Here is a 24,032-nt window from a genome sequence, read left to right on the forward strand (position 1 = left end):
ACCTAAAAATATTTAAAACTTTACAAATTTCTCGCAATACTAGAACAAGACATGCACACCAACTACTAATACCAAAAACCAACACATCCTTTGGACAAAACACTACAGATTCCAGGCTATAAAACTATACAATTCGCTTCCAACACAATATAAAACATCTAATCTTACAGAATACAAAAAAACACATATGGAACTGGCTACAATCATTTTAAATATTTAATTTTGTTATATTTCGCATTTGTTTATGTTAAAACTATGTAAAAATTATATCTTAATTTTTATTGTTTCTCTGTGTAACTAATCTCCACTGTATAGTTTTCTATTATATAACTTTACAATTGAAAAAGTCCTCTACAACACAGGTGAACTCCTAGCGTGAAGGACAACGTACTATACTTTGTAATACTAATTTATTTAAGAATAAATAATAAAAATATATTATTATAATTCGCTGCTGGAAACCATAAAGTCAGCACCAATTGATAGAATCATGTTAGAATAATAATAAAAATGTAATAATTTATGTATGTAAGTAATAATAATTGGATTGAGATGTAAAAATTGCTAAAATAATTTATAAATAAAGTAAAAATAATTTTCCGTCATTAAGTTCTAGAAAGAAGATGATTTGAAAATAATATTAATTCAACATTGACTGCTTTTGCTATTGGCGTTTACTCATTAACTGTTTACTGGTGATCATTACAACATAATGTTACATTAAGACATTTTGTAAGATCAATCGAAGAAGCCGATATCATAATACACAGACCTGAGTATAAAAAATATTAAAAAAAAACTTTGATATTGTGTTTTTGCGCTGCAGAATCTGGTGATTATATTTATCCACAGCTTAGCGTGCTTTATTCCATAACACAATCGATGAATTGATATCTTGATTGACATAGAAAAGATTCTGGATACAAAGTTTTTTTTGCTGTAAAAACTGCCATGTCATACAAATGAAATTAAATATTACATTTGCAGATGTGTTTTGTGAAAAATCAACCTGTAAAATACGGTTCCATGATAAATCAACACATCGACAATTCAACACACATTTAAAAAGTGATATAAAGTCATTAGAAACGATGAAAAAAAAAATTAAACCTAACCTAACCTAACCTACTTAACCCAGTTAATAAAGTTTTTGTTTCATCACTTTCCATGACTTTATACAACTTTTTAAAGATATGATGAATTATAATTTTGATAATTTATCCGGTCACCATTTATCATAAAAAAATAAGATAAAATCATCAAAATGATAATTCATCACATTTTAAAGAGTCATAGATAAATGACGACCGGATAAATCATCAAAATTATAATTCATCACATCTTTAAAAAGTTGTATAAAGTCATGGAAAGTGATGAAACAAAAACTTTATTAACTGGGTTAAGTAGGTTAGGTTAGGTTAGATTTTAAATATTTTTTTCATTGTTTCTAATTACTTTATATCACTTTTTAAAGGTGTGTTGAATTGTCACTGTGTTGAGTTATCTCGTAAAATACCGAGTTTTTTTGCTATTTTACATCTATTTTAAATTAAAAAAATAAATTTTTACTGAGGATTGAACCTTCCTCCCCAGGGATTGACTGAACTAAAATGAGTGAACTGCGCAATCACTTCAACCAAATCTCAATTGGATGGTACCAATATTTATTACGCATTAACTGTTGTTAATTTTAAAATGTTTTCCAATTTCAGAGAAATGCGTATATGTCGGCGTGGATACGCGCAATTTCCGCCAAAAGTTATTTAAAGTGCATTGTCATCAATAACGAGTCTATTTGCTGAGTTTCAGCTTGATCGGATGTCTGAAAGTGGGTTAATTTCCACTTCCAAGATTCATTAATTCATTACCGAAAACAAAAGTAAAATTCAAATTTATACAAGTATTTAAACATATTAAAAAATAAAATTTAACATTTTAGACTTATGGTTTAATATTTTCTTTCTTATCGATGGATCCGAGACTTAACATGTTATTATAAAGACGGTAACGCCCTCGTGGCTTCAACTCAAGTAACAGTAATTTGTTTTCGACCCAACATGACTCGGGTTCAATGTCATATTTAATAGCCGCCATCGAATGAAAAAACTGCATATTCTTTATTTCTGTATATCATTATACGCCGGTATCAATTGCATTTATTGCATTAAAATTAACCTTTCGCGGATTATTTATGTATGAACTTATAAGTACCTTAAAGGGTTTTATATGTTTAATGTCAAGTGTTCTTTAGTAACAATATTATAAAAATGTTGGCAAATTTTAACAGCGTCATTGTTGTGAAATACAATGTTACCTTCGGATTAATGTTTGTATTATAAATGCTGGTGGTCGAGTTGTTAAGATGATATTTTAAGAATCCAGAGATAGCAGGTTCGCAGGCCGGCGTGCACAAATAAGTTTTATTTAAACGATATTATGTGTTATTTCACATGTACTGTTATCATCATATTTTGCAGGCAGCATTTAAATTTAATTTTAAAAGAACACAAAAAGATAATCCTTTTTTCTCTCCATATATGGCACTGGGATGTATAGCGCCCTTCGTGGCAGCCGGATGCGTCCTAACGCATCCTCCAACCACTTTATTTTTTTTGTATTTTCAAGGGAAATGAGGCAATACCCTTTGAAATTATTTTTAAAATCAATCAATCAACATTTCAACTTAAATAAAAATAAACTTAAAAACCAGTTATTAGAATTTTATAATATGTGATTTGAGTGTAGTGTGTTAAAAGTGAATATTTGGAAATTTTTTAAAAAAAATATTCGACATTTGAAACGAAAGTCAATCGGTAAATGCACCCCAAATGTTTTCAACGGAATTCTCGGAAACTCTGAAGGCCCAAGTAGCAAGTGTTTTGCTAAGCCCAGGGTAATTTATTATCCCGACTTACGCTTTTTATTGCGGGCTGAATGCACCACTTCAACAATCACCAGGAAAAGGATTGCTTGGAGATGAATGATGGACTTGCCGAACATCACAGCAGTGCTGCCAGGGTGTCGTATCTGTGTGAGGCAGTGTTTCCCAGCCTTCTTTATGCCATGCCTCACCGTAGTCTTTTCAAAAGTCAGATGACCCACCGGCATCTTTTTTTATGAAACAACAGGTAAATTTTAATGTACCAAAAAATGTACCAAAATACTAAATCCTATCCCTCTAAACAGGTGTCAGCGCTTTATTAGCAGCAGACACATACCTTGATGGATTACGAACCTCGTGCTGGCGCTGTTGGTGGACGCGGTGGATCCTTTCGCTGCATCAGCTGGTTCAGTTTCTTCACCACCTAGGATTCTTGCTGCAGAGCTTGCTTGCTTGAGATAAATTTACAGTTACTAGGTTTTGAAATTGGGCAGCCGATTCGAGATGCCATACTATCACAAACTCTAGATAGTTGGGAACAGTTGGGACTCTTGTGCGGGTATAAAATAACCGTTGAATAAAGTGTAGGTATTGTTTTTTGAAACATATTTCTCAATAATATCCTTAACATCCTGCGAGCAACGATTGTGAAAACATGAATAATTTCAAAAAGCAATCATTTTACGTTCATTAATATTCATACGATGCCATCCTCATACCAGAGATGGACGCATTCCTATAAAGCCTTAAACACGAGTCTAGGCGGACTCACGGACGCTGCTAGTACCTATAGAAGGTTCTATGTAATAGGTAGTAGGTATAGCGAGAAAGCCTCTTAATCCCGCTAAGTAATTGACAAAGCAGCCTCCCAAGTTGCTAGGGCAAGGAAAGCTTAGAATTTATTATAAATAAACACAGAAGAAACGAAGGCTTTGATGGTTTTGACACTTGGAGTGGATACACAAAGAAATAAGAGAAAGCAGAATGTGGAAGAAGTCGAAGTCGCCCGAGAAAGACATGGCATGATCAAGTAAATCAAATAATTCAGTTAGGTCATGTCAAGAGTCAGAATAATCAAACATTATTTATGAGACGGTGAAGGAAGTTGTACAGATAAGTTTTTAATTTAATTTATCTCAATTTATTAATACACCGCATTCAGAATTTTTAACGACATATATTTTAACAAACTTCCATTGGAAATTTTTAGTTTTTAAATCTTAAAAAATAAGTACTTTTTTTAATAATCTTTACTTAGATGCTGGGTGGAAAATTCAATAAAATTCCATCGAGTCTGTTACTTAACACGCTATAGGTATTAAAAAATCCACGTAAATACTTAACTAAAATACATATGCTTATCCGAGACACCATCTAGGTTACAAATTATTAGAAACTTTTTTCCATTTAAAAAAGAAAAATGCCAAAAAAATGTGAACAATTTGTTGCAAGATGATATTGTTAATTCTGAATTTGAAATATGAAATATTTACCAAGAGATAAATAATTACCAAGAGATCCTCGGTTCGATCCATGTTGTGCCCGTAATCTTTTTTTTAAATTTTATTTGTCTTGTTCTGTTTCATGTTTCATTTAGTGTATAATGTATTAGTTTTATCTTCTTCAATGATACTTAACTTTGAAGTCGAGAGGTTTCGCTCTATTTTGAATTCGTGATTTATTAAATGTTTTCAAAACAGTCGTTTACGCCTTTTGGTAATTATAACACATTATTTTATATTCGTGCGCTCTCTCTATCATTCGTATTTATACCAATTTTCTTCTTTCCCTTTTTCACGCATCTAACCGAGCTTTAAGGCGATGCCATATGTAGTAATGCAAAATCATGTGTTTTTGGTTTGAAAATTTGGACGCCTACAAATTTTTCAGATGCTTTAATTAAATACTGCGAGTAGAATACATCTTGGCCTTTGAAATAATCGAGTATTGTTTAGTTAGGTCTTTTTATAAGCCCAGAAAAAAATAATGTATAAGGCCCATGAAAACTGCTTTCAACTTCAAAATCTCCTACTTACGAACCCATTTTCGGTTATGATTTTATTGTATGATGTGTCAAATTAAGTTATTTATAAAATGATCGAAAAAAAAATAAATATTTATGCCTAAACATCCACAAAATAAAATAAATGGCACTTTTTTGCCACGTTTTTTTCTTGAATAAATAAAAACAGGCGGATGGTGTTAAGCGGGAATTTAAACCTTATCGCCATCTACGTAAGGGTTGTTATTGATAGTGGCTCAATTTAAAATATTACCCGACGTAGTGCATCGCCTTAAGCTTAATTAATACGAACATGTAAGTTCCCATATCATTAAAACTTTTTGGTTACTTTTTGAATTCCCTTTTTAGAGAATTTTATATACGAATACTAAAAAAATATATACTATTACAGTACATTTTTACTATAGACAACAAAACTGTCTCAGTATCAATCTTTAGTATTTGTTAAGTGATAAATCAAAGATTTCCACTGACTCGGTATAATTATTTACCTCTATAAGTATTCTAGGCAATAAGGAATTCATATGAATAGTAAAATTGCATCTACAAACGTTGGGTACACAGGGTGTTAACCCTTCAGTACTTTCAACATTTTATTCAATATTTTCTGTGTATTTCAAATGCGTTATATTCAAATTTCTAATAACTTTTAGAATCAATATAAAACTATCTTTCCGGTCTGTGCATTAAAAATTAAAATTACTATCTAAATAATAAAATCTTAATATGAAACGTGAAAAAAATGATGTCAATAACGCCAACCACATTTTTATCTAATTTTTTACTCCAATCATAAAAAAATTGAGAGAACACGATATTTCCAAAACACATTCGTTTTGTTTGGGGAAATTGTAAGAAAACTGTACCTTCACTTTTATATCGTCCACATAATAAAAGCGGCGAGAAATATGAATGATTCATTTTGGTTATTTTTAAGATTTTATTGGAATGCAGTATAAATATTTGAGGCATACTAGAAAGAATTGTTATTTCTCTTTTAAACTCAAACAAATACGTATTTCTACAAGATAAAAAAGAAATACAAATACTTTTATAAAATATGGACACCCGGTCATATATGGCCCTAAAATGCTGGAGGGGTTAAGAGACGTAACTGACTAACTTTGACTAGTGATTCCTAATATTATTTGGAGTAAAAATTTTAATGAAATTTCAGTCTCAATTTCAGACATTTTTTATTTTTAAATTTTTTTTAACAAACAACGTAAAAAAATACATGTTGTCAGTGATCATTCTAAACAAAATGCAATTAGTAAACATATTTTTTTACTCGTAAAAACTCAGGACTCACTGGTTTTAGTTCTCTTAACACCTTGTGTAATGTATTAGTACTTATTTACATAATGTAATTAAATGTTTTCTTGTACAAAAGTTACAAGCAAACCTAGTTTTTTTTCAGTTCAAGAGATATTTAAACTTGCCTCCAATTGTCCTTTAATAGTTTCATTTCAAATTTGCTCACAGAGAAATGATGCAATCACTTAAGATTGCTCAATACATGCATGCCTCCATAATTAACATAATATCGTTAATACTCAATTCCAATCCCATTCATAAACATTACCAGGTGTCGTATTTACATTGATGGTGAGCAGTAATTTGACTTCATTCTTGTCAAATTCTATTTGATGCCTAAGGCCTTTCTTCCATAAGGATACGCAAGTATCTGATACTGGACGATTCAAGTATCTTGGCAAATTTCACCATATATATGCGCGGGGTTTGTACACAAGCACACGATGCTGACATTTTGTAAACGCGGCGGCGACGAAGTTTTTTCGATTCAGATAGTCGGGACTTTAAACATGGCGTCAGACATTTAGTAACAATGCTAGGAAAAATAACATAAAATTGACTAACTTCGGCAACTGTTTGGTGGTAAGTGAGTTTATGAAAGCATTCTAGTTTTGACGTTTCGAGAATTCAACACTGAGTGGTACAACACAGGAGGGTATCGTTATTTTAGTAAGGACGGTGCGCGACAAGTTGTTTGCGACCTTAGTATTCAACTTGAGTATCCGATACTTGTATATCCCGATGGAAAAAGAGCCTTAAAACCAAGGGGTAGTTCCACTGCGGAGTACCTCGATGTTCACATCTGATGTTCACACCAAACATGGCTAAAGCCATTTTTAAGAAAACTTTTCGAAACTGAATTAAGTCTTTCATCAGGATGATACTGAGAGTATCTAACATTCTGGAACATTAATAAGTTTACTACTACGTATTTTTATAAATTTCATGCATTTAATTAAAATCTATTAGTAGTGAAATAACAATTTTAAAAGAGCGTTGCATTTAAAAAAAATTACCATCCCTAGAACGAAACAGTGTAAAGTATTTTATCAATATTAAAATTTTTCTCCATTGTTAGTATAAATAAAACATGAACACAAAACGCGGAATGATAAAAACATAACATAACAAATTGATTGCAATCTTTAGAGCACAGATGTCATGTGGAAATGCAGTCCTTTTTCTACGGGTATTTCAATGGAAGATGCTCTGAGGAACTAGCGACATGTCATTTGTACACTGTTGACTTTGTCTCATGAGAATGGGTCGTTTCTACGACTCGTTCTTGAGTTCAATACCTTGGCTGTGGAACAATTAACTGATCGTTGTGTTTCCTTACTCGTACTAAATTCTTCAAAAACTATTTTCACTCTTTTCTATCCTCTAAAATAACCTCCAAAGATGAAATATGATCTGAGAGCAATTATTTTCCTCAGTGAGTGGAGTTAATGAGAAAAAATTACTTTATACTTTTATTTAAATTTAATTTTAACTACCTAACTAACCATCACGCCGTTTTCCCACAGGGGTAAGCAAAAATAACGGACCGCCAAACAACCCGGTCTTGACGCACACTTATCGCCTCATTCACATTCATATATCGTCTCATACATACTCTTCTATTATTCTGACTCTTGACATGGCCCGACCTAAGTATCTGATGCACTCGATCGTCCCATGTCTTCCTTGAGCGTCCCCGGCTTCTGCTACCATTTACATTTGTGTCATATATTCTCCTTACACTCCTTTCTTTGCTCATGCCCAAACCATTTAAGCGTCCCTTTATAGTAATTATGTTTTTTAATATATTTAATAATATTATAATTCAATTTATAAAAAACTGAATGTTTATAAAAAAGTTCTGCAAAATTATATTATGTGTCACAGCTATTTAGTCTTCTGAAGGCGTCAAACCGCGGTAAAGTCACTTACGAACCATACGTTTATATTATTTATATTATTTCCACGTATGTTCTTATAATGGAAATCTTTTTCAAATTTTTTTAATAAAAATAAAGCTCTCGTCTGTTAGTGGCTTAACCGCATTTTGATGACGTCTTCAGAAGGCCAAATAGCTGTCACGTATAGTAATAATTACACTGCAGAATTTGTTTACAAATATTTTTTTTTATTGTAATCGGGAAACAAACGGTTTTACAATTTTATGTAAATAATTACATTTTACATGTTGTATTAACCAGAGAAGTTTCCACTTAAAATTAATGTTACAAACATAAAAAAAACAGAAAAACTTAAATACACCTTAGTGAAAATAACTTAGATATCTTACACACCTCAATGAAAATAACTGAGATATCTCTGATATCTTTCACACCAATGAAAATAACTGAGATATCTCAGATATCTCACATACCTTAATGAAAATAACTGAGATTTCTCAGATGTCTTTCAAACCTTAATGAAAATAACTGAGATATCTCTGATATCTCACATACCTTATTGAAAATAATTGAGATATCTCAGATGTTTTTCAAACCTTAATGAAAATAACTGAGATTTCTCAGATGTCTTTCAAACCTTAATGAAAATAACTGAGATATCTCTGATATCTTTCACACCTTAATGAAAATAAATGAGATATCTCAGATATCTCACATACCTTAATGAAAATAACTGAGATATCTGAGTATCTTACACACCTCAATGAAAATAACTGAGATATCTCTGATATCTTTCACACCTTAATGAAAATAACTGAGATATCTCAGATATCTCACATACCTTATTGAAAATAATTGAGATATCTCAGATGTCTTTCAAACCTTAATGAAAATAACTGAGATTTCTCAGATGTCTTTCAAACCTTAATGAAAATAACTGAGATATCTCTGATATCTTTCAAACCTTAATGAAAATAACTGAGATATCTCAGATATCTCACACACCTTAATGAAAATAACTGAGATTTCTCAGATGTCTTTCAAACCTTAATGAAAATAACTGAGATTTCTCAGATGTCTTTCAAATCTAAGTGAAAATAACTGAGATATCTCAGATATCTTACACACCTTAATGAAAATAACTGAGATTTCTCAGGTGTCTTTCAAACCTTAATAAAAATAACTGAGATATCTGAGTATCTTACACACCTTAATGAAAATAACTGAGATATGTCAGATATCTTACACACCTTAATGAAAATAACTGAGATATCTCAGATATCTTACAAACAGCAGGGGAGAGGGTACGTAATTAACAATTTCGACATATTATTCAGAACAGTCATATTGTTGAACATATAAAAGGAAATCTTAAAATGAAAGAGGAATTCTAAAAATGAAATGAATTTTGTGTAATCCTTGCATTACACAGTAAGCTGAATAGAAAAATATATATACAAATAACAATTTTGGTGCATCCCTGCTTGCACTGCGTACTTACAACAATCTCCTCGTACATGCATTGAAGATCCCTCCTCTTTCCTCTGTACTCCTTGTAGCATACAATATACTAGAATCATCTGCCGAGATAAAAAATGCTCCGATTTCGCAACAAAATGTACCGCGCAAGAGTGGAGCACAGAACATGAACCATCTCGCCTCGTTGGAGAGTGGTATATAAGCTTCGAATGAGGTATTGATTGCCATCACAAGTCCACAGTCTCTTCCCAAGAGAAGATTCAGTGCATCGTACAGTGTTTAATTTATTAATTCGGTGAGATAATCTACAAATATTATTAATATAACTTCACTTAAAAATATAATACAAGTCGTTTAAAATCACGTATCCTAACATTCCAATCGAAATTTATTACAGTGCTGTTTAAAATTTTTTTTGTGCATATCACTAGATTCTAAATTTAAAGTTTTTTTTTTAAATATTTTTTTAATTTACCATTTTTATATGCCAGTGGGGCTTTTAAGTTTGGTACATTGAGATGTTGATATTTTTTATAGAAGGGTTATAAACAACGGTTGCAAAAAATACTTTATTTTATGTATTGGTTAAAAATATATATCCAAATAAATAAAAATGTTAATGCTCGTTTGTTCAAAATCTTCAATCTCCGAAAGTTCTTCAGCGATTGCTTTGAAATTTTTACACAACGTTGAATTCGAATACGCGTGTATTTTTAAATACCTATATTATATAGATGTCACCTGTCACAGGTAAAATCATGCTTTAAAAAAACAAACAGCGCCATCTGTTGGATGTAAAAGCATCATGCGTTATTGTTATTCTCTATCTGCACTGACAGAATGCGTGGCGGGGTACAGCTAGTATATATATACCAAAAATAATTTCAAACTGAATTTATCAGAAATACTATCCTGATATGAAAGATTGTTTCCTTGTGTTTTAAACATCGAATTATTTACATTAAAAATGTCAATGTCATTGGTATCATCATTTGCTACACAATTTTGGCAAGGAATTGACGAGTTTGCTAAATAATTTGTTTATGAATGGTGATATTGAAATAGGTCCTTATGTCTAGTGTGTCGAGTAGGTACTCTTAAATTAATTTAATCAACTCTTTCTTATATCTTCTAATTCCATCATTATTAACAGGAAAAATTGACTACGCAATTATGCAGGACTTAGTTAGTAAATGAGTGAACGGTGGGAGCACTACGCATTTGTTCACTCGGCTGCTAACAGGTCTATTTAAACTTGATAACGTTTATCAAAGCTCCATCATCGTTTTTCAAGGGGATAAAAATAGCTACAGAATGTAGGAAAACAAAATCATACTAAACACAAATTGAAGTTACGTGAGTTTCAACAAAGTTAATATTCGAGTTCTGTAAAAAAATCCATTCAAGTTCTGTGAAATAACTGAATAAAAAACCTTCGAGTTTTCATAATTAACAAAAAAATCTACAACTCTAAGGTTTACACTGAATATCGTTTGAGTTCAACTTAACATTGAAAAAATCCAAAATTTTATGGGTTAAATCTAAGCTCAAATATGACAATATCAATATAGATGTCGCATATTAAAAAAAAAAGATATTTTTATCCAAGACACTAGCTAGATTGCAATTTAATTCGGGTAGAATCTTCCAATCACACATATAATATAGCAGATACAATTATGGTTTCAGTCGAAATTAAAATTGACAGAAGTTGATATTCGCTCAAGAGTCACAGCATTGCCTCTACAAGGCAGAGGTTTTGGGTTCAATTTTCACAAGTAACCGAATCTTTTTCTATTAAACATTTTTCGTTTGAGAGATGTTAATATTGTCTTGGTCAAGAATGACACCCTATTTTTTTAAAAGAGATTATTATTTATTTATTTTTTTATTTTTTATTGTTTAACTTATAACATTGTTACATTGTACATAAAATTAGGTAATAATAAGTAATAGTGTAAAACATATGTTGTTGAATTTCTACTCCAATGAAGAGTGCTAGCTCTTGAGCTTGGCGTAGGAGTTATTTGACAATTATTTCATGTTTATATCAGTAATTAACATTATTACAGTACAATAAATATAAACTTAAAAGAGGATTGTGACGTTAATTTTGGTTGTAACATGAAATTTATTTTTTCATTTATTTAAACGACTACTGTCCTTACTTAATGGCAATACTATACGAGATCACTGCATTTCGGTTTTTGTGTAGAAAATAAAAGAATTATTGATATTGTATTGAATTTAGTTTTTAATGTTTTAATATGTTATTTTTTAATTTTTGTGATATTGGTTTTTATATTAATGTTTTGTGTTTGTTTTCTTTTCAGTTTCATTGGATATTCATAGATTCGTCAAAATGAAGGTAAGTTTTAAAATGATAATTTATCAATTAAGAAAACAAGAATTTTTCGACAGTTCAAAACACTAATTCGCCTGTCATTGATATTATGTACAAAACTTACATGTTTTTGAATGGTTTCAATTGTCGTATTTAGCTGCATATGAATTATGCAATTAAATCGGTATATTGTAAACAACCTTGCACTTCATCACGAACTGAATTAATTATTTAAATTTTAATCAAATTCGTAAATTGCACATGATTTTTAGCAAGCCACGTAATTTTGTCATAATTTTTTTAATCTATTTTAATATTTGTATGAAAATGATATCAATGCGTGAACAGATCAAACCCGTCAAATTGAACTATTATTGCAAGTGTTTAAGATATTTCGAATGATTGTAACATATTCTTCATATTTTTAATGATTCACAAACATAAACAAAACAGATTTCAATTACTTTCTAAGTTTACAAAAATCATTTGAAATTTGAAAGCTGCGTGATATGTCTTTTGCCATGGTTAGTCGCCAGATCTGACAGCTAGGTACATCCCAACTTTTATATTCCCGTATCTATCCCTACTCACAACCTGATAGCAAGACCCACAAGGGATGCTGTCATCTAAATGATTTCAAACAATAGGTAACAGTTGGGAGTTTTGTAAGGTTATCACATTTTTTTAACATGTACCATCCCTTTATTTCAAACATTTGCAAAGACAAATACACAAATTAAAATTATTCTTCTTCTTTTTTCGTGTGGTGGGGGGTTCAGAGGGGGACATCTAGGTCTTTGAGCCAGTATAGGGCCTCAGGCGTCGCCATGTGGACCTCATCAATCCCGCTGGGGAATGAATGGAGCGGGCATTCGTTGACCACATGTTCGGTGGTCTGTACCGCACCACATTCACACATCGTCGACTATTTAAGGCCCCATCTGTGCATCATGTGGGCACAGCGACTATGAAAGCACCTTAACGTATCGATGGCGGACCAGGTTTTGCGAGGCAATGAGAACCCAGGCTGTCGCTCGGTGGGGTCCTCCTGTATGAGATGGGCATTTCACACGTTGGCCGTTTGCCACTCAAGTTTCCACCTATCTTCAGGGGTAAGAGGTAATCGGAGAAGCCTCTCTCCTTCCGCCCAGAAGGGCTGAATTAAAATTATTTAACACGATATACAATTGGGAATGCCATAGGCTCAATTATTTCGAACAATTGGGATCAGTTGATACTCTTACGCGTTTTCACATAAATACAATAACAATTGATATTTCGTACTTTTCGCTCTTATAAGTAATCTCTTAGCATAGATGAGAATAATAAAGATTACTTAGAACCTCACAAAATACCCCAATTGCGTCTTCATAATTAAAGAAAAAATTGTTTTTTGAGTTAGCTATCCGTGCTTGACACCTCGTCAACAAATTATGATAATGGCATAAAACACTGGATATCATTTTATCAAGAGTTTCATTTTTAATACTTATTGGTTATAATTTCAGATTGCCTGTGCCGTTCTTTTAACCCTCGCTGCAGTGTGCACCGCAGAACCCCCATCCCCCAACTCCCGCTACCTCCCTCCCGGCCAAGGAGGCGGTCAACAAGGCTATAACGCCCCCTCCAGTCAGTACGGAGCACCCAGCGCCCCCTCAAACCAGTATAGTGCCCCTTCCAGTCAGTACGGAGCACCCCAGCAGACCCAGGCTGTTTTCAGGTATTTAACACATAACAATTTCTATAATTAAAATATCATGTGAAATTATTTGTATATCGATCAACCATGAATATAACACACCATGTAAATCTTGATTATCACGTATAAGTATGATTACATTATATATTATTATTAACATTAGCACAGAGAGAATATAAATAAGAAAATTACACATTTCAAGTATAGATAACAAATTATTTTCTGTTTAAATTAATCATATTTACACTTCTGAAAAAAGACAGTTGAAATAATTTTTATTGAAGAAGGAAATATTACTAGTAAATCTAAATGAAACATAAAACAGAACAAGACACAAAAATAAATAGGTGACCGTCTCAACTTGAAATTGAACCCAAGATCTTTGTATTTTCACGACAACGCTTCTAACCACTCGACCATTGGGACCTAATTATTGTATGTAATTTGTTTCTGTCTTGTATTCTTTCATGTTTTGTTTATGTATATTAGTATTATCTTCTTCTTCAGTGATTCATTTAATTGATCGGTAAAACCTCCAATAAAAAAGTGATAATTTTCTACTCGTATATAATACTGTAGGTAGGTACTTTCTTGCCTGTCTGAATTTTTAATACTAATAATCAGTTCCTATATTGAACAAACCACTTCATTTTTTTAAATCCGAGTTCATTGAGCCAGAATTAGAGTCGCTCACAGACAGAACCACAACTTAAATTAGTATGTTACAATTTTATTTAAATAATTACATTTTACATGTTCCATTAACCAGTGAAGTTTCCACATAAAATTCATGTGACATACAAAAAAAACATAAATAAACAGAAAAACATACTGAAATATCTTAGATATCTTACACACTTGAAAATAACTGAGATATCTTATATATCTTACTCACCCCAATGAAAATAACTGAGATATCTTATATATTCTTTGAATAGTAAAAAATATACAGTACATAACTACATACCTAAACAGTCTCAGTAACAATCTTTTGTATTTGTAAAGTTATCAATTGAAGACATCCACCGACTCGGTATAATTTTTTTTCTTTATACGTATTATGGGCAATGAGGAATACATATGGTAGTTAGTCTCAGAATTTGTGTACTGAAATAAATCTCGAGTTCTGAAAAATTACTACTGCAAGCAATACTGAGCTATAAAATGCATCATTTCGAATTTTATATAAAAATACCAAGTCAGTGAAAATGCTTCTGTCGGACAGTTTTAGCATATTCATTAATTTTCATCGAAATTAATGATATATTGTTGCAATTCCGCTATCGATATGAGAAAATTACGAAAATCCGTATTATTTACCAAACAGACAAAATTATATCAGTGTCAAAATAGAATATTTTCCTAACCCTCCAGTACTTTCAACCCTTTTGTTCAGTTTGCAATGTTTTCTGTGTATTTCAAACACGCTATATAAATCTTATTTTTTAATATTCCGTAAAAACTAATACTGTTTTAGAAATGAGACAAAATTATATGTGTACGCAAATAAAATAAACATATCTTTTTCTAAACAATAAAATTTTAATATCAAACGTGAAAAATGTTGTCAAAAACGCTAATCACATTTTTACTCTAATTTTATTTACTCCAATCATAGACAAATTGATAGAACTCGATATTTCGAAAACATATTTGATTTGTTTATGAGAATAAAAAAACCCTTTCTTTTATTTCGTTCATATAATAAAAATTAGCATTCTTTTTTAAGGTCAAACCGATTGTGACGCGAAATATGACGTATTAATTTTGGATATTTTTAGGATGTTATTAATGGCATTCAGAATAAATATTTGAGGCAATTTGAAAAGAATTATTATTTATCTTTGTAACGTAAAAAAATGTATTTCCGCGTGATATAAAAAAGAAAAAAAAACCTTTTTATATAATCATGTAAAGTTGTTACTTGTGTTTGGGGTGTTATGGCGTGTTGCGCTAACTCCTTCTTTAGCCAACGTTTCGGACAGCATTGCAGTGTCCATCATCAGGGCAGATGTGTGAAATCTTAAATCATATTTAATCATATATAATCTAAAACGCTGGGGGGGTTAAGCGTGTTCGAGATGTTAAAAATTTATATCACGTTAAATATAATGCTAATTTTTGTGTTCATAACATCTTTATTGTTGCATTTATTACGTCACAACATTCCTAATAAAGTAATATTCAGTGATTCTTTCACAGAAGCAATAAACATGTGTTTCACATTAAACCACATAATTGTCTGTCACGCCTAAATATTTGCATCGCATTTAAATGTATAGAAATAAAGTACTGTAATATGTTAATATAAAAAACATCTGTTCATTTTGTAGCCTGGAAATCATTTGGCGTAAAACCCAAATACCATGCAAAAATAATTATAAATTTAACGCATACCATATATGAATATTATGCATCAGTTATTTCATCATCTGAAATTTGTCAAGGGACATTAAATTAACAATATTTCCACACTCCTTATATGAATGTTAATAATATTGCGGTTGATTGGCTTTATTGCATTGTTTGACAAACTATTCAAAGTAAATGTTATATTTTATAGATCACGTTTGTCATCTATTCGAATATTACTATTGTTGGACAACTTAAAATATTGCTCATGTTAACAAGATCCACAAGTACATTATGTTATAATGTAGGTGATATATAGCTAGATTTGATACTTTATTTATTATAAAACTTGAGCATACCTGGCGTTGCTGTGGGTTATCCTTAGAAGATAGACAAATATCAACATTAACTTTTCTGTAGGCCTTTTTAAGATATACAATTCTGTAGTACATTATTTTCATGTATCTCATAAGGTTTAACCAGCGTTAGCAATGTTAGCACCCGAAAAAATATTTTTACTACTTGACAAAACATCGAATTTTCTCTACTTCCTATAAATATAATATGCATTAATCATATATGTAAACCTTTCGGAAAAAAATCTCTAAATGATAGTACCAATTTTATCAAAATCCGTTGCGTAGTTAAGAAAAACAAAGCGCACAAACAGACAGACGCGGATAAGGACTTTGTTATATTCTATTTAAAGAGTTTAATAAACAAAATACAATATATTTTTTTAGTAAATTTAATTAAAAGTTAGTTTAACGACAAGGTTTATCTGTAACACACTGTTCTCTTCTTCTGATTGTAGCTGCTTCCTTTATCGGGTTTCCAATATTCCTACCCTAGATCATCATTTGGGTAAATTTTGTACACAGGTATATCAAATTCAAGCATTTGATTAGTTTTTTTTTTATCTCGAATATAAATAAAATAATTTGACAAGTTCATTTTTAATTATCCGAGTGAATGACAATGGGATCAATTCGGATGGGATGGGATTGGGATGAAAACAATTCTTGCATAGATTTATTGTTTGAATACAACATTTTTAACATTGGTGCTCGGTTGTAAAACAGAAAAAAGCAATTAAATTAAAAAAATACGATGTTCAACTCTTCATATGCACTAGTTGCATTTTACTCTAAAAAATAGTAAGCAAGATTATCAAGTCCGGAGTATAAATATGCACCGAAAGATACAATACTAAGGACGCGTTGTTTCACAGAATTTGAACAATTCATCAGATTTCAAAGTTGATTTTCAAGTTTTGTGAAGGTTCTATTCAAGTTTTGTTAGTATTTTCTTACACTTCTAACACAGTTTTATTATTTACAACCAAAATAATTAATAATAGAAATTAAATTAAATGACATCTAATAGCTTCAATTTTCACTTAATATCTTAACACAAAGTAATTTTTTATTGATAATAAAGATAAATTAACGTGACCAAAACACTTTTATTTAACATTTAATTTTAAACGGACTGAAACCCGCTCATTAGTTGCGTAATTAACATGTCTCATTACGTGAATTCCGGCAATACATCACGAAATAGCATGATTTACTTCTGAGATCAAAGTCGTGCTAAAGATTTTTTTACATATTTCTTAGTTCATAACAACCAAGTAGATATTTTAGTATATATATAGTACTGGAGAAAGATTACCATTCATTACTGCTATTTACATAATTTTATTATCTGTATGGAAAAGACATCAACGCTTGGACAAGAAACAAACCCGTTTTTACAGCTCAATATTAATTCATATTGTCTACTAAAACAAATATAACATTTGATTTTATTGCTATAACCTTTTTTATACGGCCTCCTTGGTCGAAAGGCAAGGCTCTTGACTAACAAATTGGAGTACGCGGGTTCAAATCCCTGCATGCGCAAGTTAATATTACTTTATTAATTTATGTTATTTCACAAATTACTCATTTGCTCTAACTCTCACAATCGCTCTGGAGTAAGGCCACCTTTCAGAATTGAAACTATGGGTGTTTAGTGACAAGATCCGAATAGCCAGATACTTAACTACCGTCCTCTTACCCATCTCCTTCCCTTTCCCACTACTTTCAACCTTACAACCCAAGATGGGGATGCCATAGTCTTACTGGCTCCAGATGGTTGGGAGCAGTCGGGACGCTTGTGCAGTTTTACATAATAAAATTAAATTAAAAGGTATATTATATAACGGTCGCAACTGGGAATCGAACACAGGATCCCTGTCTATCTGGGACAACCCCTCAAACTACTCGGCTATTGTGACAAAATTTTTAACCTAATTTCATAGTGAGAATTATAAACATTATCCTAAACTAATTTTTCCTATATTTTTGGCCACTGTCTTATCGAATGACAATTTTAAATATTTATTTTGATTTATTAGTGATATTTTATTCTTCAATTAATACATGTAACATTCTTTATCTTCTTTGTTTGGTACCAACGCTATTAATAAATTTCTATCACTTAATGAATCAAATTATTGAATCTCCCACAGTTGCTACGCATAAATATCAAATTGTACAAGATAACGATTTGTAAATTAATGACAGAGTGATTTGGATATAATTCAACCGATTTCTTTTGTTGATTCATTACTCGTATCGATTCGCAGTCAATCATTTAGATGTCAATTAGAAGAAGATACATAAAACCTTTATCAGTTTTACGAGTGGATCCGATTACACGAATTACGGTGTGGTAGTTGCTTGCTGTGCGGCAATGACCACTGAGCACATAAGTTGAGTAAATTTATGAGCACTTTCGTTTTCAGAACGGAAGAGGTCAACAGATCAACACTTAAGGTTGCAATAACGTGATTTAAATGAGATAAAAAAATTTGCCTTCTGTAAAATGATGCCAAATGGATTGTATATTGTGTAATAAAGACGAGTAATTTTAATATTTCAGTGTCATATTAACTCGTCGGGCTGATTTGTTCGCTTTTGGGAACATTTCATATTGTCTCATAGAAATTGTTGTTTCTCCCTTACTGTCAGGGTTACAAATATGATCTAAGTGGCGTTTGATAGAAAAAATACAACGCTTTATATTCAAATCTAAAAATTAACTACAGAATAATTTAAATGTACTTCTCTGTGAAACCAAAGGTGCCGACCCTAATTTGTGAAAAAATTGTCGATTTTTTTGTATGTAAAGGAAAAAATGTGGTGGCAAAAATATTTAAAATACATTTGTCTTTTTTTGTTTTCACAAAACACCGTAAAGTGAGTCAGTTTCATTATATTTTTAATGTTTGCGTTCTTAATTTTAATATTTCATACGTTATGAATTATTCAATTTATTATTGTATTTATTTTGAATGGATGAATGTTCTGACCTAATTTTTTCATGTTTTATTTGTGGTTTGGCTTTTACATACGGATAAAGTTTAAAAAATTGTTCTGATTCAATTACATGGTTCAATATATTATGTACACAAGCACGACAAGTCTGTAATTTTCACTAGGTTTGTAACACTTTAAGAGAGTTTTAATCTTTTAATTCAGATCTTCTGGAATTCGGTCATGAGTTGTGAATTAATGTTCCAGTTGCAATCGTTAACTTTTTCATTTTTTCTATATCATGTTTAATTGACAGGTTATTGTTAATATCATCTCCTACAATAATTGAAGACTATATTAGCAACTCTCAGATAAAAATTTAAACAGAAACGTCAGAAAAGGATAAGGACGCATCTAGGATCGTCTTATTTGTTTATTAAATACTACCATATGGTTTAAAACCATCAATTTAATATTTCGCAATTAATTTAAAAACTATTGGTTTTATAAATGTGAGGGAAACAGGTGGTTTAAATAAACTTTTTTTTTCAGGCCTTCTTCCAACTTCGGAGGCTCAAAACCTTCCCAGAACTACGGAGCCCCTTCTAGCCAGTACCTTCCTGCTAACCAAGGCAACCAGGGATACCCAGGAGGAAAATCAGGATACGGTGGTGGAGAAGATCAGTACAACGTGAGAACCATTAAATAACAAAATATAAATCTGTGCATAAAACTTGATCCCTTGTGAATACCGCACAACAATCCTAACTGCTCCAAAAGCATTTGTCAAAAGCGAATTTCGTGTGGGTTGGAAGGGTCAAATATAAGAAAGTATTACTAATCGAAATATTCAAGTGTTTTAAATCGCTTTCAGACGTTCTTTTAAAAAAAAAATTGGCTAAGGTAAATTTCCTCTAAGAGGATCAGGATATACAACCCTGCGCAAAATCAGGATTGTCGACACAGTCAACTAATCAATCTAATAAAATTTCTAATAACATAATAGACAGAGATCCTGGGTCCTATGTTCTATCCCCTGTTGCGACGGTTGCCTTTTTCTGTGATTTGTTCTGTTCATTTTTTATTTAATATGCGTCCCTGTGGAGTACAAAGCTAAACTTGATTGTCCAAGTAATCGTAGATGAATTATTTATGAGAGTAATTGTAGAGTTTGAGTAGTCTTAGCGAGTGTGGACATAGCTTTTATTATCTTTGATTATTGTAGAATTGGTTTAAAAATATGGATTTCTGATAATTAGGTTTGCGTTTTGTGGGACTTGAGGGGTCGATTTATTAGTGTTATCCTCATCTTCAATAATTAATATATTTAATTTTGTTAACAGGAGCCCGCCAACTACCAATTCGAATACATGGTAAAGGACGAACCATCTGGAAACGACTTCGGCCACAAGGAGTCCAGACAGGGAGAAAAGACTGAGGGAGAGTACTACGTCCTCCTTCCCGACGGCAGGAAACAGGTAAACTCCAAATAATATCTCTACAACATTGAATGAAGCTTCTAGAGTTGCTTATTCCAGTTGGCACCTAGTCATCCCTAGAATCTCACTCGACTCGATGTTTTTATTGGAATCAGAAATTCTTTCATTAATACGTGACTTTTTCTTATGTTGGTTGGTAACTCCTACTCCAATTGCCCTTGTGAAGATGGCTCCTTCACTCATTGCGGTTTTGCGCTCTGTGGAGATTGAAAGACACTGATATAACGGACGCCTGTGATACCTGGTCACCCCAGCATATTAGTACTCATTATTATACCTTCCTTTGCCTCTCCTGCCTTAAACTTTGCCAGTGACTATGATAATCTCCAAGTTGGAGTCCTCAATTTTTAGGCTAATAATTAAAAGCATATTGTGGATGTCTAGCTCTTACAAAATAAACACATTTCTGCGTTTGGCTATCTATGGACTCCTCAGCATTTACGACCAATACATGACCAAATGATTTCAATTGCAACTGATAACAATAACTAATTATAACCATTTTATATGGATATGTAAGGGTGCGATGTTAGGCCCATCTCCTACTTTGACAACCTTTAATTTCAAATGGTTTAATGAAAAACCAAAGATCCAGGAAAAAACCCAACTTCAACTCAACCTAACCTAAAGTTACCTGAACTAACTTGACCAAACCTAACCTATTACTTCATCACGTTTTATCATTTATCAAATTACCTTATTTCATATATAAACAATTAATGTAGCATTCAAGGACCTTTAGTATTGATGCTTTACTTTCCAAACGCCTTTAGATTTATTTAAGTTAAGCACTCTTCATATCATGAATGTTACGCGGCTTGCTTAATCAGGCGTAGTCATTATTTTTACAAACTGAAATATTATTATTGTCGATGATTTATTCAACTCACTAACCATGACGCCGTTTCTCTTGAATAGTAGGATATGTTGATACATAACTCACTGCATACATTCCTTGTTTCACTTACATTCATGAAACGATTAGTACAGTATACAATATCTTCTGTGCAAACACAAATTATCCTTTCATTATGATTTAGACTCTTAACATGACCCGACTCATTTGGTTGAGCCAATTCCCATGTTTTATTGTTACATCTAGTTTTATTTTTCTTTTTGCATTTATTATATCGACCCCACTTACAAAACTGCACACCAATCTGTACTCCTTTCTAGCAAGTCCACATGGACCAGCTTACCAAGATACTAAAAATTCGTATAATTATCGTCAAGATCATTACGATAAAAAGATTTCTTTCGTTAAATTTTCTAAAATACAAAATTTAAAAAATCCCTGATTCCCTTTACATGCACCCAGTATAACACTAAATTTCATAATGTGCACAATCGAATTAATACGATGGAAAGTATTTAGAGGATCTCCTGTCCTAATTATATTTTCCTCTTCATCTCATTTTACCAACTAATTTGTATTAAGACATACTAAAATTCCTATCTTTAAGAAACTTTAGCCTAAGAGACTTTCTTTGGTTTAGCTTTAGTTAACCTCATATGAGCAGATCTTTGTATCACAGTAGCTGTTGTTTCATACTAATAAATACATTATTATTTTAGATTGTGACTTACGAGGCTGACGAGAACGGATACAGGCCTATGATCAAGTACGAAGAGAGCCAATCAGGATACGGGAGGGGTCCAGCTAACGGAGGATACTCAGGAGGAAACAACGGAGGATATTCAGGAGGAAACAACGGAGGATATTCAGGAGGAAACAACGGAGGATACTCAGGAGGAAACAACGGAGGATACTCAGGAGGAAACAACGGAGGATATTCCGGAGGCCTAAAGGCTAACGGTGGATACTAATTCTCCCCAACACGCATGACACTTTGACTGCATGAACTGACCCGCCTTTTAACGGTGATGCCGTGATTCGGATTAATTATAATAATTATTATTTATATTGTGATAAAAAATTCTTTAACGTATTTGTACATACAATTGCGCACTTTTGCTTCTATGTATTATTTATTATTTTAAACTAGTGATCTTTTCAAATAACGTCAAAGTAACAAATAATTTATTAATTTTATTCTTCTAATCTTTTTAGTTTTCTTAACTTACTTTGTTTAACTATGATTAAGGACATCATTCTAAAGCAATAATTTTTTAACGTGCCGGATACCAACCCAAATTGTATCCATTAATATATTTTACGGGTCTCAAACAGAAACATTTTACCTGATATCACGTTCTACAAATAACATTTATTTAAATTATCACTATTATCTAGAAACTTTGTCATACTATCTCGCCTTTGTGACAGTACATTAGTTTTCTACTGTCAGTTAAAGTATCTCTAACAGTTTTTATTATTTTTTCTTGAAAACGTGAAGAAAACAACGTTTATGTAGTGTTGGTGCGTTCCGGTAGATGGTGCTAGTTCGTTTTACGGAGATAGCCGAATACTACCGAGTGCCTCCGAATACTAGACGGGTGTCCTCTCCGTCAACGGCTCTATAGATATCTCAGTCTTGTAGCGTTATATTAAATAAATAACATTGTATTGAATACAATTCCTTGCTCTCACAAAAATACGAACATTACAGTTTAAAGTTTACCATATTTCGAAAAATAATTTCTTTAAATTTAATACATTGACATTTCTGTTTGAAAAATGATAAAATTTTATTTTTTTCTGCAATTAAAAATTAATAATAATATGTATTAGAAATAAGAAGCAAACACGTAAACAGATATTATTGAGGATTCTTGTCTTATGGTAGTCAAAATGAGGATGTGCAATATTTGAAAATAATAATGATATACTTATTGTATATTTAAATACATATTCAACAGTGCCACACACATAGAAATGTAATTTTTTTCTTATGTGTGAATATATTATTATTTGATGTGCAATGTAAAAATGTATTATTTATAATGTAATAAATATGGTGATAAGTTACCACGAAGCTACTCTTTCATTTATTTATTTATTGATATTGGGTTTTACAGACGATTTCACTTAAGTGAGGAAAATCCCGTTATAAAAACTCAGTTAATACACAAATATGTACAATAATTATAAAAATCTATTCAGACATAGAATACATTATTTTTCATATATGTAAATAAAGATTAAATAATAAAACAAATAAAAATACAAAATTGTGGTGAGGGCTAACTCAAATGACAAATAACACAAAATAGGAAAAAAGAGACACAAACAGAGACACAAGAGACACAAATAAAGACACAAGAGACACAAATA

The 24,032-nt window shown here is 31.5% G+C and overlaps 1 protein-coding gene across 1 annotated transcript; it reads left to right on the forward strand.

The window, feature by feature from the left end:
- Positions 1-9,838: 9,838 nt before the first annotated feature.
- Positions 9,839-23,711, forward strand: LOC149409583 (uncharacterized). The gene is made up of 6 exons (XM_089649485.1): positions 9,839-9,896; positions 11,935-11,969; positions 13,454-13,665; positions 19,851-19,989; positions 20,642-20,776; positions 22,373-23,711. The coding sequence occupies exons 2-6, from the start codon at positions 11,964-11,966 to the stop codon at positions 22,622-22,624; spliced, it is 744 nt and encodes a 247-aa protein (XP_089505611.1). The 5' UTR covers positions 9,839-9,896; positions 11,935-11,963; the 3' UTR covers positions 22,625-23,711.
- Positions 23,712-24,032: the final 321 nt, after the last annotated feature.

The sequence above is a fragment of the Hesperophylax consimilis genome, chromosome 30 (assembly GCF_061612785.1).
Source record: "Hesperophylax consimilis isolate HC1 chromosome 30, BYU_Hcon_1.0, whole genome shotgun sequence".
NCBI classification, from domain to species: domain Eukaryota; kingdom Metazoa; phylum Arthropoda; class Insecta; order Trichoptera; family Limnephilidae; genus Hesperophylax; species Hesperophylax consimilis.

Bases quoted from the DNA above. Each gene is read 5' to 3' on its own strand.
- LOC149409583 (XM_089649485.1), top strand. The intron at 19,990-20,641 runs GTGAGAACCATT...TTTTGTTAACAG, and splicing joins GTGGAGAAGATCAGTACAAC to GAGCCCGCCAACTACCAATT. The intron at 20,777-22,372 runs GTAAACTCCAAA...TTATTATTTTAG, and splicing joins TTCCCGACGGCAGGAAACAG to ATTGTGACTTACGAGGCTGA.